We start from the raw sequence: 16,015 nt of genomic DNA on the forward strand, positions 1-16,015 counted from the left end.
CGGCGTTCTTATTAACGAACAAAAAATTCGCATATTCAAAGTGCCGTCTGAGAAAGCAATTTCCTCAAGTTAATATTTTTCCGTTCAGTTACTTAGCCCCCTTTCACCCTTCCGATTGCTCCCTCACGGTAAAAATGTTCTGTACGAAATACAGATTGAAAGAGTATACATGTTCTAGCTAATCTGTGGTGGTCTTCAACCAGATGCATTGATCTATACATAATCCATACATAAACAAAAGTCTTAGCATCTTGCGCTCTCCTTAATACATACCTCAGAGTCATAAACATAGATAGAGGGAGCATATGTAATTTTCAGTAAGCAAATTCTGTAATCAACATGAACTTTCAAATTTGACATGAAGCGCGCGGAAACGAAAACATATCACTGATACGATATTTCACTCAATTCGCGAGTTTCTCCACAAAAACGTACTTCTTATATCCCATAGTGAATCAACTTTTCATATCAACTCAAAATAGTGGTAGTAGTAACAGTTCTTTATTGTTCATAAATAAACAAATGGCCATCGACCTGAGGTCCTTCAGCCCCAACTCAAAATATATTGAAATAAATACCTAAAGATATCAGAAATTCAGAAAATTCAGTAGCGCGCCAAACGACGTGAAACAACGGATGACACTAGGAGAGCAAAAGTTGCCAAACCTTGGATTTAAGCAGGTAGAAACAGAAAATAAAAACATTCTGCATACTATCAATTCGACAAGTAGGAAAAATATCGGATTCAAAATATTTAAATTTGCATATGTATTTAATTGACAATCACTCAAATAAATATACTGCTCCACATGAGTTAGGGATGTCGTATTCAATTGTTTAGAAAAGTATGTAATCTTCGAGAAAATCGCTGTTAAATCATTTAGAACTCAATAACAACTTGAATCGATCCAATAAAAATCAGTATGAGATATTTCGTCAATCTGGTTGCCTTTTTTCTGAAGTTTGGTTCTTCGCATAAATGCTTCATGAATGTTCTTATTTTGAAATGGAGTCAGTTTATCAACGGCTTTGATTTGAAACGAGTTTTCTGAAAATGCCAAGACGTAAAATAACAAACGCTGAGGCTAATATGGCTATCGGAATGCTACAGGGTGGCCTAACTCAGGTTGTTGTTGTTATAGCGGAAAGACTCCAAGTCAGCCAAAGTGTAATATCTTGACTTTGGAATAGGTTCAGGGAGACAGGTTCTGTGTTGGAAAGACCAAGGCTCGGTGGGCGACGAAAAACAACAACTGCTCAGGATCGTTTCATCACCGTTTCGGCGAGAAGAAACCCTACATCTACGTGTAGAATTGTACGGAATACTCTTCAAAATGCAGATGGGGTTCAAGTTTCCATCGAAACCATCAGACGACGTTTGAGAGAGGTGAATCTAGGTTCTAGACGTCCATTAAGAGGAGTTCCATTAACACGTGACCATAAGCGTCAAAGACTGGAATGGACAAGGCAACAGATAATTGGAACGATCATTTGCGTAGTGTCCTTTTCACTGATGAATCCAGATATGGACGAATTTCAGACTCTCGAAGAATAAGGGTATGGACAATCCCACGCATACCACGTAATCGTCGCTATGTCCAAAAAGTCCATGCATTCCGAGGGGGTAGTGTTATGGTATGGGCCGGGATATGTTTCAACGGGTGCACAGATCTACTCATTTGTCCTGGGAATATGACCGCCTTACACTATAGGGAGCATGTCATTGATAATGTTGTGCCAAATTTTCACGCTGCTATTGGTGAAACTTTTCAATTTTTAGACGATAACGCTAGACCGCACCGTGCAGCCATAGTTGAGAATGCGCGCGAGGAGCATGGTATTCCACATCTACCAATACCTCCACACTCACCAGATTTGAATGGCATAGAACATGCATGGGATATGTTACTCACAGGATTCATTAGGAATCCTCTGTAACGAATTGTATGTTTATTGACAATTGTCTTAATAAACTTATTGATTGATTGATTGATATGCTCCAAAGAAGATTAGATAATCAACAACCTACCCCAGAATCCTTAAATGATCTGAGAGAGCTTCTGACCTGTTTATGGAACCAAATTCTTCAAGAAATGTTCAACAACCTCGTGTGTAGTATGCAAAGAAGATGTCAAGCTGTTATTGATGCCTGGGGAGGCCATACATTGTATGGCCTACGATAGACTTAAAATGCTTGAATTCTCTGAGAATAAAATTTAGTTATTTTACCCGATTTTTCTTAACCACTCTGTATACGCTGCAGACCTACAGGCTAAAATTAATTTTATTTCCTGCAACTTGAAATCATATTAATATGAATTTTCATCACAAAAATCTCATTTAAACTATATTTTTTTGCAATTTAAGTCAATATCCCTAACTCAAGTGGATCAGTTTATATTTCATACAATATAATATACATTCATTACGTTATAGTAAAATTGTGGATTTGAAAATATATCACAATCCGACAACATAATCTAAACATGTTGTGGACATGTAAACATTGCATATACTTTCTCTATCTATGTTTATTACTCTTTGATACATACATATACACCCTTCACTAACTCTTAAGCTTGGCTTTATATCCATATCTGTATTTCTACCTCTGTTTCATCCATATACTGTTTTAATTTACAGCAATACCAAGTTTACAGTAGAGCTACAAATCGAACAGGCATATATAGTCAGCCAAATGCCGAATCATATTACGATAAAAACTCTGAAACAACAGATTCACCAGGAGAAGTACAGACTGCAGACCCCTACAATGACTATTATAGACGATACCAGTCGAATAGAATAGATCAAAATGGCGAAAGGTGAGTTCTTCATACATAAAATAATCTAATTTATTGTAAAACTATTTGAAAGATAGGGTTCCCCAAAATCTATTCATCAAATCAAGACGAATTGACAGGTTCTATTTTTTGTTTCAATCACTATCCTAGAAGGTTTTTCATTAGATTCTAGGACGTAAGAATGATCAAAAATGATGTTTTTTTTATTACAGTTGACTCTCGTTAACTCGAAATCTTTGATAACTCGAACCCCCTTTAAAAAAAATAACCATGCATAATTCGAAATTATTTTTTTTCAAATTATTCATTCTATAAGTCGAAGATACAAAAATTATGTCTATAACTCGAAGTGAGTAGTTAATTCGAAACCCCGCCGCACAAGTCGCAACGTGTCGGGAATCTATCATATTTAATCTCATCAAAAGAACCTAAATCTGCAGTTTGCAAACATTACGTATGTTTTTAGGTAAAAACAGTTTTGTGTTTTACAGTGTATTTCAATATATTTTTCCATCGAAAATATACTTGACAAACGCGTTTCTAATAGTTTCAAGCAGAAAAAGATTACCGACTTTTGTTACCAGTAAAATTATATGTTTATAGGCGGTAGTGCACAAATTTTTTATTATGTCTGCTCAAAGTTTTTATATTATTTAGAGTTTAAAGTTGAGTTTTGTGAAGGTTGTTGGAATTACTTCTTTTGTTCAATGTTTTTTATTCCGATTCTAGTAAGGATTCTATAAGACCTCTCAGAAGATTAGATCTTGTAGGACAATTTATTTGGGGTTTCCCAATTTCTGAAACAAGTTATAAAATCTGAATGATATGCTCCGAATACAATCTCGCATTAATTTTTCAATTGAGTCAATATTATTTGCTTTATCTTGACTATTCTAGAAGGACGCAGCTTTCCTTGGGCAACTCTATTTTTCGCAACTCGCTTTTTTTGTGCCACGAGCGAAGAGAGAAACACGATTGTTACGAAAAATAGTGCTCTTCCCATCTGGTTTAACAAGTAACCATTATAGAAAAAGCACACTCATTTTTCGATATTAAACATCCTAGAAATTTGAGAACTCAAATTGCAAACCTTGTATAAAAATAGATTGAATATTATTTTAAGATGCAATAATAGTATATTATTCAACGAGCGGTAATGTAGGTCATAACTCACGCAGATGAAGTTTGCAGCACGAGCCGCAGGCGAGTGCTGTAATTTATCAAGTGAGTTATGACCATTATCGCAAGTTGAATACTATAATTTATCTACGAGTATAACAATAAATACTAAAATATAAGAAAAGAGAAAGAACTTTGTCGACAAATCGCAAAAGTTACCTATAAACGTCAAAATTATCAAAATGACATTCCACCCCTCAATAACAATAATAGAATGTTCCCTTTCGGCCAACCGAATAGAAGCACAGAAGTATAGAAGCACAGAACCATCTTTTCCGATTTATTATAGTGAGTTATAGCAGTGAGTTATTATAACTCACGCTGTTTGTTAATAGATTCAATTAATTGCTCAAAAGCAGTTGAATAATGAAAATATAATTCAATAGGAGTAGATAAAGATAATAACTATCCAATTTTATCTTTCATTCCTTTACAGGTATCGAGAAGAAGGACCTTTGAGAGGAGATCAGAGTAGTATATCTGAGAGTGAAACAGATCCTAACAATATCCAAAACGGATATTCAAACGGTTACTACAGACCTGATGATTATTCCAGTGGAAACGAGGCTTCACGTGGGGAACAATCAACACAAAGATCATACACCCAATCAGAGTACGAATCAAGATATGGTAATCGATATGGCCAAAATGAATCCGAAAAAACAGATTCAGGAAGTTCCGGAGGACGAAGTAGTTACGGTTCCAGACAATATAGTTCCGGTGGATCAAATACAAATTATGGATCAGAAGGGTATGCATCAGGCCAATCGGGAGGCTCATCCGGTAACTATGGACCAGGCAGTTACAATGCAGGTCAGGCTAGCGGTGGTGGAAACAGCGATAAATATGGTTCTGGCAGTTACGGTTCTAGTCCATCTGGAGGAAATTCAGCTACGAGCTACGAATCATCGAGAAGTTACAGCTATAGCCAATCAGGAGGTTCTTCCAGACCAGGAGGGTATGGGTCCGGTCAGTCAGGAGGTTATGGTTCCGGTCAGGCAGGAGGTTATGGTTCCGGTCAATCTGGAGGTTATGGAGCTGGACAATCTGGAGGTTATGGATCTGGACAATCCGGGGGTTATGAATCCGGACAATCCGGGAGTTATGGATCTGGAGGGTATGGTCAAGCAGGAGGTGAATCGGGTGTTGCCGGCTCTCGCAGTGGGGTTAAACAAGGCAATAGGAATTATGACAGCAGAAATACTTACAGTGGATCTTCAGCAGAATCATCCTACAATACTTACGAAAGTAGCCCTTATGCTAATAGAAGACCCTACTCCAGCAGTTATGACATATACGATGCTCCCGGAAGTGCATTGGCAACACGAAATGGCAGTGAAAAATGCATACCAAAATGCTTCGCGCAAAAGGGAGATAGGGTAAGTTACTGAAAATCAATTGTGTTAATTTGTAATACAGATATTCGTTTTTCAAAATTATTAAAGGGACTATATACCTCACTCTTTTAATTTTTTTATCGTTGGTATAAGTTTATTGTTAATTTTTTAGGGTTTCCAAGGAATGGCGGGGGCACCCGGACAGAAAGGACTTCGAGGATTTCCGGGCGAAGAAGGCAATATGGGACCAAAGGGAGACAAAGGAGACTCGGGTCCGATGGGACCAAGGGGCCCCAAAGGCAACAGAGGAAAACAAGGATTACCTGGATATCCTGGAATAAATGGAATAAATGGAATTCAAGGACCCCCCGGTCAAGCCGGTATTCCCGGTATGGATGGATGTAATGGAACAGATGTAAGTACTTTCCGTCCGATAAAACCAATAATCTATAAAAAAATTAAGAAAAAGAAAAAATGATGGTTCTATTTATGCCAGGGAGGAGATGGTGCCAAAGGAGATTATGGGGAACCTGGTCCAAGAGGATACCCCGGTTTGCCAGGAGTTAAAGGTAACAAAGGTGAAGCTGCACGTTGTGAAATAAATCTGAAGGGACAGAAAGGAGAACCTGGAAGAGATGGTGTAACCGGTCCTGCTGGTCTTCCAGGACCAACAGGTCCAATTGGGCCACCCGGACCACTTGGTGATGTGGGACCCCAGGTAGGAGAGCATATAACAATGTTTTTGATGAAATGATGAACATGATTTCTTGACAGGGTTTCAGAGGTCCTCCAGGACCAAAAGGTCAGAAAGGTCAACCCGGTTTAGGAGCAGAAGGTCAGAAGGGACAGAAAGGAGAAGTTGGTCTTAGAGGTCCCAAAGGAGAATCTGGTATAGCTAAGTGGTCGAAAAATGGTACGGCTACTGTTGGACCGAAGGGTGAGCCTGGCGTTCCTGGAGATAGAGGTACAATGGGGCCTCCCGGAGAAAAAGGAGAAAGGGGCATTGATGGTGATTATGGATTCCCTGGTCAAGCAGGTGCAAAAGGAGAGAAGGGCTTACCAGGCCCAGCAGGACCTAGAGTAAGTATTCTTTGATTTTGTGGTGCAGAAACTCAAAAATATTCCTATTATAAATAATATTCCTGAACATAATTCACATTTCTTGTTAGGGACGTGAAGGTTACGCTGGCCCGCCAGGTCCTCCGGGCCAGAAGGGAGACAGAGGTAGTGACGGATTACATGGTTTACCAGGTCGTGCAGGAATGAAAGGAGAACCAGGTAGAGAGGGTGCTCCCGGTTATCAGGGACTTCCTGGTCCTCAAGGACCTCCAGGAGGAGGAAACGGTAGACCTGGACCACCAGGACCTATGGGTCCAAGAGGTTACCCTGGCCCTACAGGACCAAAGGGGTTAGACGGCTTCAATGGACAACCGGGACAAATGGGCCCTCCTGGTCCGAAAGGAGGCCCAGGTCTTCCTGGAAGACAAGGACCAGAAGGACCTGCAGGTGATAAAGGAGATAAGGGCGACCAAGGATTGTCAGGTTTTCCAGGTACGGATGGACGAATTGGATTTCCGGGTGAACCAGGACCACAAGGGCTTCAAGGACTTCCTGGTGACAGTGGACAATCTATAATAGTGAGTTGATAAGTTACACGAATTATACCTATGATACTTCTCTTCACAATAGGACTAGGATTTTTGCAATTCTCAATTCCTCACTTCCACTATGTCATTTCTCCTGTTTTAATTTTTAAATTTCACTATTTGTTAAGTTCTTAACTCCTAAATGTGTCATGCTATCATGCAAATTTATCCTAAAGAAAACTTCACTTGGCCTATTCAATATAAGTTCTAACTTATCGAACCTGCTTGGAATTCCATAGTAAAGATCAGAATATAAAATCTCTGTTTCAATATCCATATCAAATAACACACCGTTCTTCAATTCATGCTGGTTAAAGTAAAAGTGAGTTTGTTAGGGCTTCAATTAAATTTTTGTGGCGAGGTAGAATATTTTTAAGTTAAAGATTTAAAGAAATGTAGATTGTAGATCTCGAAATCACTCTGAACGAGATATCTGTATATGTTTGTAAATTTGACTATGTTTTAGGGACCAAAAGGAGATGCTGGTGAACCAGGCAGAGATGGAGATAAAGGACAAAAAGGTGAACGTGGTTTTACTGGCGCAAGAGGAGCACCTGGTGATTCTCTCTTTGGAAAACCGGGCAAAGATGGTCCTACCGGAATGACAGGTGAAAAAGGGTATCCAGGAAGACCAGGTGTGCCAGGTAGCCCCGGTTCACCTGGTGAAAAGGGTGATATTGGAGGAAGATGTATTGATTGTATGCCTGGCTTACCTGGAATAAAGGGAGATCGAGGATATGATGGACGAGATGGAGATATGGGACCTAGGGGACCACCTGGACCTATAGGTTATCCTGGAGAACCTGGTTTGAATGGACCTCCAGGAGTTAGAGGGTCTCCTGGTAAACCTGTGAGTATATAGTTGAGATGTGAATTCAGTATTTGGACAGTTTTCAATTGAGTTAATAATGTATGTTTTCCTAGGGTAAAGATGGAGATAATGGTGCTCCCGGAAATCCAGGAAATCCTGGAATACCAGCTATAGTTCCGGAAAATCTTGTTACACCACCGAAAGGAGACAAGGGTGAACGAGGAACACCTGGCCTACCAGGACCTCAAGGAAGACCTGGATCTCAAGGAACACCAGGAGAACGAGGTCTACCGGGACCACGAGGACTAAAAGGAGACACTGGTGCTAAGGGTTATTCCGGAATGGATGGTAGACCAGGAAGAGACGGACCAGCTGGACCAAGAGGAGAGAAAGGTTACAGCATTAAGGGAGATACCGGTTTTCCAGGTGACCCAGGCTACAACGGTCCGAAAGGAGAACCAGGATTTCCAGGACTACAGGGAGAACCCGGCAATTGTCCCGCAAATATAACCGCCCTGATGAAAGGAAACCAAGGACCTCCAGGTGCACAAGGTCACCCAGGTATTCCAGGTATCGATGGAGAACGGGGAGATAAAGGAGATAAGGGAGAGTCTGGGCCTGGAGGTTATCCAGGTAGCGTAGGACCTCCTGGACCTGTTGGAATGAGAGGTCTTCCAGGACCTAGAGGTGAAAAAGGTGAAATCGGACCTATGGGATTCCCCGGAGAACCAGGAAGAGATGGAGTTAGAGGTCAATCAGGATTCCCAGGAATGAAAGGTTCGAAGGGTGAACAAGGAATATCGTTAGTCGGGCCAGTAGGACCTCCTGGTTTACCAGGATATCCAGGAGAGAAAGGTTTACAAGGATTACCGGGTAAAACCGGAGCACCTGGTGCACCAGGTTTACAAGGAATGATGGGTGAAAAAGGTGACCAAGGTGTTCGAGGTCTAGATGGATTATATGGTGCAAAGGGTGTGAAAGGAGAACCAGGACCGTTAGGACCTCAAGGAATTGGAGGAACGCCAGGAAGACCAGGTTTTCCAGGACCTAAAGGAGAACCAGGGCCGCAAGGATTGCCAGGCAGACAAGGATTACAAGGGTATCCAGGTGTAAAAGGAGAACAAGGTATTCCTGGAATTGAAGGAGCAAAAGGTGAGAAATGAAAACACAAATTGTTTAAATTATAAAATTATAATGCGAAAAAACAAATATCAGTTTTCGAGACCATTCGATTCCTATGTCTTATTGTAAGTTCCGATAAGTTGAATACTGTCCTCAACAATTTCTGGTTTTCGAATAGAAAACGATATGAAGAACGATTCTATTGTTTGGATTGAGTGTAATTCATGAAGGATCCTGAAATGAAATTCAAATATTGAAAATTTTATCTGTAAATGATTATTTGATCTTCGAAAGTTGTGAAGGAGAACACTTTCTCGTTATAATAATCAATTCCTTCAGAATGCTAGCTGCTGATGACGATATTTAGAAGTGATACTACAAAATTGGACGAATGAAATTTTTTTTTTATCAAATCAGTTTTTCTTTTTATTTAATCATTAGTTTTATAACTTCATTATCAGGATTAGATGTCATTAATACTCTGTATTATAGAAGATTTGAAGCATTCATTCCAAAATACATTATTGGCTTGGCTATTCTTATTGAAAAACCTAAAATCTAGAGTGCTTGGCCATTTTTAAAATGACATTCGAAACTTAGCGTTTTGATTACCTTCAAATGATTTAATTAATGTATTATAGGATTGAAAGGATCTACTGGAAGACTCGGTGCACCTGGTGCACCAGGTATGGATGGTAGACCCGGCCCAAAGGGAGATAAAGGTGACCGTGGATTACAGGGCTCTTTGGGACCACAAGGTTTAGTCGGAATGCCTGGTGCAGCTGGACGCCCAGGTGAAAAGGGAGATCATGGTCCAGTTGGAGAACCAGGTTTGCCAGGACCTAGAGGACCACCCGGTCTCAAAGGAAATGCAGGAATACCCGGTTTCCCTGGACAGAAAGGAGAACCAGGACCAGTTTCACAGAAAGGACAAAAAGGAGAACCTGGAGTTCCAGGATTGCGAGGTGCACCTGGTTTCGCAGGACAACCTGGATTCCCAGGACCTAAAGGTTTGGATGGATTACCAGGTAAAAGTATTCCCGGACGCCAAGGAGAGAAAGGAGATATGGGACGCCCTGGTTTGGATGGAATGCCAGGGCCGCAAGGTATCAAAGGAGAACAGGGTGTACCTGGTTACTCCGGACCTAAAGGAGAACGTGGTTTCCCTGGAGATCGTGGAGAACCAGGTTAGTTTTTTTGTACTTGAACTTTCCACGAACCTGAAAAGCTTTTTCGACTATTAACAATATCTTTTCTTCAATAAACTTTAATATCATTTAAAAAATTCCAAGTGCCTTTAATTTGGACTGTCTAGTTCAATAAGAAATTCCTGGTAATTTCTCTTAATATAACGAAAGAACATAAAATGATCCATTGTTCAAAATATGTAGTATGCCAGTTTTACATTGATTCATAATCATATTAATGCATGAACTCAAATTATTTAAGGTCTCGACGGACTGAATGGACCACAAGGAATAAAAGGAGATAGAGGATTCCCAGGAATTGAAGGTTTACCTGGAGAAAAAGGTGATATATGTCTTCCCGGTCAAGCAGGATTTGATGGACCTAAAGGAGAAAGAGGTTACCCTGGACCAATGGGCCCAGTAGGTTTTCCCGGACAAAAAGGAGAATTTGGAGATCGTGGTTCACCAGGTCCTCTGGTATCAATAAAGGGACAGAAAGGAGAATTGGGGCCACCAGGACCTTTTGGTCTTTCTGGAGATAAGGGCGATCTTGGTTTACCTGGTTTGGATGGTCGACCGGGCGAGAAAGGAGATGCAGGATTTCCAGGATTGAAAGGTTCGATGGGTTTCCCAGGACAACCTGGTCAAAAAGGTAAGATTGATAATCAAAAAATGTATTTATCATAATTGATAATTATTATTTATCAGGTAACGCTGGACTACATGGGCTTCCTGGTGCACCTGGCTTAACGATCAAAGGTGAAAAAGGTTTACCAGGTCTACCTGGTAAAAACGGAAGAGAAGGTCGCATAGGTCTGCAAGGAGAAAAGGGAGATAAAGGTCTGCAAGGTTTGATCGGACAACAAGGTCTTCCTGGTCTACCAGGCCCAATAGGTCCATCTGGACCTAAGGGTGATAGAGGTATGACAGGTCCTCCAGGCCAGCAGGGCCCATTAGGACCCCCAGGAAGAGATGGCTTGAACGGATTGCCTGGAAGGATGGGAGCCAAAGGAGATCGTGGTCCACCTGGTTTGATAGGAGCTCCTGGTCAAAAAGGAGATCGTGGAGAAACTGGGTTGATTGGTCTGACAGGAGCTATCGGCGAGAAAGGTGACCGCGGTTATGAAGGAAGAGCCGGTCTCGAAGGTCCTATGGGACCTCCGGGAGAAAAGGGAGACACAGGATTCCCCGGCCAAGCAGGTCTAGCCGGAATACCTGGTTCTAAAGGACAAAAGGGTGAAGCTGCTCTACCCGGAGCTCCCGGGCCTAAAGGAGAACGAGGTCTTCCTGGAATCCCAGGAAAACCAGGTGAACGTGGAGACACAGGTTTCGACGGAGTTGTTGGACTTGCAGGAGAGAGAGGAGAGAAAGGAGAACGTGGTTTCGAGGGAAGGATAGGTCTTCAAGGTATACAAGGTGAAAAGGGAGATAGAGGATTCGACGGTATAGCTGGCTTAGCCGGTGCTCAAGGATTCCCTGGACTGAAGGGAGAAGCTGGTGCACCATGTGAAGTCACCCCTGATTACCTTACTGGAACTTTATTGGTCAGACATAGCCAGAGCGTGGAGGTACCTACTTGTGAAGCAGGACATGTGAAATTGTGGGACGGTTATTCCCTTCTTTATATTGAGGGTAACGAGAAGGCCCACAGTCAGGATTTGGGTATTGCCGGATCCTGCATAAGGAAGTTTTCGACTATGCCATTCTTGTTCTGCGATATGAATAACGTGTGCAATTATGCCAGTAGAAACGATAAGTCATATTGGTTATCGACTAGTGCTCCAATTCCGATGATGCCGGTCGAAGAAGAGGGTATCAGAGAGTACATTTCAAGATGTGTCGTTTGCGAAGCACCAGCGAACGTTATTGCAGTCCACAGTCAGTCACTATCCTTGCCGGAATGCCCCTATGGATGGAGTTCCCTCTGGATCGGATACAGTTTCGTATTGGTGAGTAGATATGCGTAGTTCTATTCAGTTGTAATTAGACGGAAAAAATCTATCTTGAATAGAAAATTCAAATTTTCTAGTCAATTTCTTTCACAGAATTATACATAGAACTGAATTCTTTAAAATTTTGTTGGACAAATCAACTGAAAACAGTTTCAGCATAAAAATCACAACAAACTGTCAATCATTATTTCATCACACTGTCAGAAATTTTCGAACCAGGAATGGTCTCGACTCATTGAGGACCACTTCACGATCAAATTCAAGTATGTCCGAACGTCCAGCTGATCGTAAACATGATAAATTTCGAGAGAAAAGATCTAGAGACTTCGAATCTCCAGAGTAGATTCGGTTTCTTATTATTTCAAATATGCTGATTTGATCAGAATAGAAATTTGCATTCAGATTCAAAATGACAGTTTCAAGCTCTGTGCATAATTTCATTTTGATAAATATAATCATAAGAAATTCTAGAAGAATATCGAAAAAAATTGCAGTAACCACAAGACCGACGAAGTTGAGATTTAGAGTGTTGGTGTGAAAAGAAGAATTTGGACCTCCGTGCAAAATTAAATTCTGGTTACGTCTTCAGAACCATATAATATTCAAGAAACTAGTACCCATCCGATCAGGCTGAAATTGTGTGCACGTTCTGTCAGGCAACCCATAATACATCCTTAAAAATGTCAAATTATACTATGATCCTACGTATTTGCAGAATCGAAAAAGAACAAAATTTTTTCGAGAAAAGCTTTTTCTACCGAATTATTGAAAAAAATGTGAGTCCTCATCGCCACCAATTTTTCTCATAAGAATCCCATTTACTCATGAACAGTTGAGTCTTTACCGAAGGTATGGCATATTGCCGAAATTGTCGTCAAAAAAAGCTATCTAATGATGCAATAATATACTGGGTGTGCTATTTGAAATAAGAAAGTAGTAGTCTGTAGAGATCTGAAAATATTTTAGGGAGAAAGATCATTGTCCCATACCTCAATATGCAAATTTTCAGATCAAACTTATAATTAGTTTTCCATAAACATCTAATAAGCCTTCCCGGTAAATCATCCTCCTGTGTAATATCAATAGATCCTTTTTCATATACAGGGTGTTCTGATTTGTTTCCGACAAACTGAAATGGGTGATAGATCACATCATTTTAAGCAAAAAAGTTCCTATGAACATGGGTCCGGAAATGCTTCGTTTCCGAGATACAGGGTGTTAAAGTTGAAAAAATAATTCGCGTTTTCTTAAATATGTTTTGACTGATTCGAAATCCTTTCATGAAATTGTTCCTATTCAAATATTAAATTTAAATTCATTTTGAAAATTTCTAAGGCGAAATGCATGCGGATTTTCTATTGCCCACTAATAAGTAGAAGTGGTATGCTATGTAATTGTTGTTTTTAAGTGTTCTGAATATTCTGTTTCCTGAAATATTGCTTTGTTGGGATGCTTTACGAATACTGAGTTTTTATTTTCTTCGAAGGTCTGTAAAATCCTATTTCTCTGTAGATGATTTCTTCTTTGTATGCTTCGTTCGGGCCTTTGGTAACCAATACCATTTTCCTGTATTTGTTGATAAACTATTAACTTAGTTAACTATAATTATAATTAATGACATCTGAACCTAACACACTTTAAATCTGTCATTGTGTATAGCCATTTTAAGTCTATTGCCGCAACAATTGTTGAATGTAAAACAATCAATCATTCGAAGATGTCATTTGTGCATTCAACAGAACGGTGGACATTTCGAACACCTCCTTTAAAAATTATTATGTTATTTTGTTTTGTTCTAAATTGTTACTTCTAAAAAATATTTAATTTAAAATTATTACAAATTTGTTTCTACATGTTTTAGAGATTACAAAAATTGGGATTTGGCTTTAAATGCGTTTTTCTCTGAAACGGTTGCCCCTAGCAACTTGAATGAGTTATACCTTTTTTAACTAGAAAAGTCAGGGAAATCGATTTTTTTAGTCCAGAATGACGTACAGGGTAGCACAGAAAAGTTGCTACGGTTTAAAAGGGACGAAATGATTGCCAGTGGCGCCCTCCAGAAAATACAACCAAATCGACCACAAATTTGAGTTTCTCACCTCAAAAAACCCTATGTACCAACTTTCATGCAATTATTTGGAATCAGTCGAAAGATATTTAAGAAAACGCGAATTATTTCTTCAACTTTAACACCCTGTATTTCGGAAACAGAGCATTTCCGGGCCCATGTTCATAGAAACTTTTTTGCTTAAAATGATGTGATCTATCACCCGTTTCAGTTTGTCGGGAACAAATCAGAACACCCCGTATGTATAAAACTAACAATTTCAAGCTCCGTGCAAAATTTCGTATTGAAACTGGATACTGTCGTCAGAACCATAGAAAAGTCAAACAGAATATCGAAAACAAACTTTATATTTCAATGACAACAGTAAAAGATCCGACCAAGTTGAATGTGTATATCCTTTTTTTGTGGAGTATCATTTTGACAAGTTTTCGCATTTTCGATCAGAAACAATTAGACCATATACTTAAGTGCATAATTTCTTGAAAATATTAAAATATTATTTCCCACTTTCAGCATACAGGAGCAGGTGCGGAAGGAGGAGGACAGTCACTAGCAAGTCCAGGTTCTTGTCTTGAAGATTTCAGAGCGACTCCGTTCATAGAATGTAATGGAGCTGGTGGAACCTGCCACTATTTCGCGAACACTCTCAGTTTCTGGTTGGCCACCATCGAGAGCAATCAGCAATTCCAGAAACCAGTCAAGCAAACTCTCAAGGCCGGAAACGTCAGAGACAGGGTTGGAAGATGCCAAGTCTGCATCAGAAACACATAGAGATCAATATTTACCGATAGAATCTAAATCACAAATAACGCAACAGTTCAAATTGCGGTGTGTTCAACCTCATAGTGTTCCTTCAGGGAAAGTACTATCAGTCATCTGCGAAGGTGACCCTGTACAGACCCGAAACGTGGTCATATATTTTACGATAAGCTTTTTAACTCTTAAAACTGCCGTGCCATGATGTAACAATAAAAAGCATGTAAAGAATTTTGTATAGTATTTAGTAGAATAAGTTGTATGTATGTAATAATGAATTTTTTCATCCTTCAGTGCAATCGTAAATGTTCTCGATTTTAATCTATCCTTTAGTTAATTTTCCAGAGAAATATTTTTGTAATTACCCTTGATGGTGCTATTGCTGTTGGTTTACGTATACGTTTCAGGTTTGCATTTGGAATTTCTGTTCAACCTAATGACATTCCTTTCCATTCTTTAGTTACTTCTAGTCAACATGTGTCTTTTAGAAAATTGTTAGTTTCTGCTTGAATTTACATATTCATATTCAATTTCTTATCGAGCACTGCCATTGTAAAATAAATACTTACTACTTTCAATAATGTGTCGTTTTTTTATTCTTTCACGACCTTTTGCTGTGTGACCTGTAGGATCCCCTTTATCATTTTAATTAGGATTTTTCATATAGTTTGTTTTTATTCCAAACCATTTCAACAGGTTTATGGCTAGACACCAAATGAGGACATGCACTGTCGAGTAGTGCCAATAGATCAGTTTATTCAAAATTCTATTATGTGGCAGACCAAAACTGTTATTTTTTCTACACAGATACAAACGAATGTTAAATTTGGCTCAAAACAAAATGATTTTTCCTTTGCCACCTGGTATGAATAACGTTTTCTTGCCGATTAAAAGAAAAAGTACAAAATTGTTTAAGCTAAACGCATAATGGTCGACATACTTCAACTACGGCTCTTTTAGAAGATTGTTTTGTTTTTTTGTTGATGGGTTGTCTATTGTGGTCAGTACTTCCGCTACATTTTCTCGAAATAAAAGTATATCAAGAATCTCCGCTCAAAAATTGCTGGCTGGATCCTCTACGTTTCTCGTTTCTTCTTAATTTCACTTGATGAGGAGTATGAGTATTTTTTGCCTATTAGTGAAAACTACTTCC

At 39.5% G+C, this 16,015-nt stretch overlaps 1 protein-coding gene across 2 annotated transcripts in view; it reads left to right on the plus strand.

The window, feature by feature from the left end:
- LOC123677724 (collagen alpha-2(IV) chain) overlaps nt 1–15,443 on the plus strand; it is a 28,699-nt gene extending 13,256 nt beyond the window's left edge. Inside the window, exons 3-15 of one of the 2 annotated variants that reach the window (XM_045614412.1) lie at nt 2,644–2,825; nt 4,420–4,947; nt 4,996–5,362; nt 5,493–5,735; nt 5,817–6,038; nt 6,095–6,400; nt 6,490–6,957; nt 7,433–7,816; nt 7,891–8,929; nt 9,541–10,086; nt 10,349–10,738; nt 10,795–12,035; nt 14,620–15,443. In XM_045614412.1, coding sequence (XP_045470368.1) covers nt 2,644–2,825; nt 4,420–4,947; nt 4,996–5,362; nt 5,493–5,735; nt 5,817–6,038; nt 6,095–6,400; nt 6,490–6,957; nt 7,433–7,816; nt 7,891–8,929; nt 9,541–10,086; nt 10,349–10,738; nt 10,795–12,035; nt 14,620–14,877 — 6,174 coding nt within the window. In that variant the 3' untranslated portion in view covers nt 14,878–15,443. Of the gene's footprint in view, nt 1–2,643; nt 2,826–4,419; nt 5,363–5,492; nt 5,736–5,816; nt 6,039–6,094; nt 6,401–6,489; nt 6,958–7,432; nt 7,817–7,890; nt 8,930–9,540; nt 10,087–10,348; nt 10,739–10,794; nt 12,036–14,619 lie in introns of both variants that reach the window. The other variant, XM_045614411.1, reaches the window with a different exon arrangement.
- The last annotated feature ends 572 nt before the right edge of the window (nt 15,444–16,015 follow it).

The sequence above is a fragment of the Harmonia axyridis genome, chromosome 4, assembly GCF_914767665.1.
Source record: "Harmonia axyridis chromosome 4, icHarAxyr1.1, whole genome shotgun sequence".
Classification (NCBI taxonomy): domain Eukaryota; kingdom Metazoa; phylum Arthropoda; class Insecta; order Coleoptera; family Coccinellidae; genus Harmonia; species Harmonia axyridis.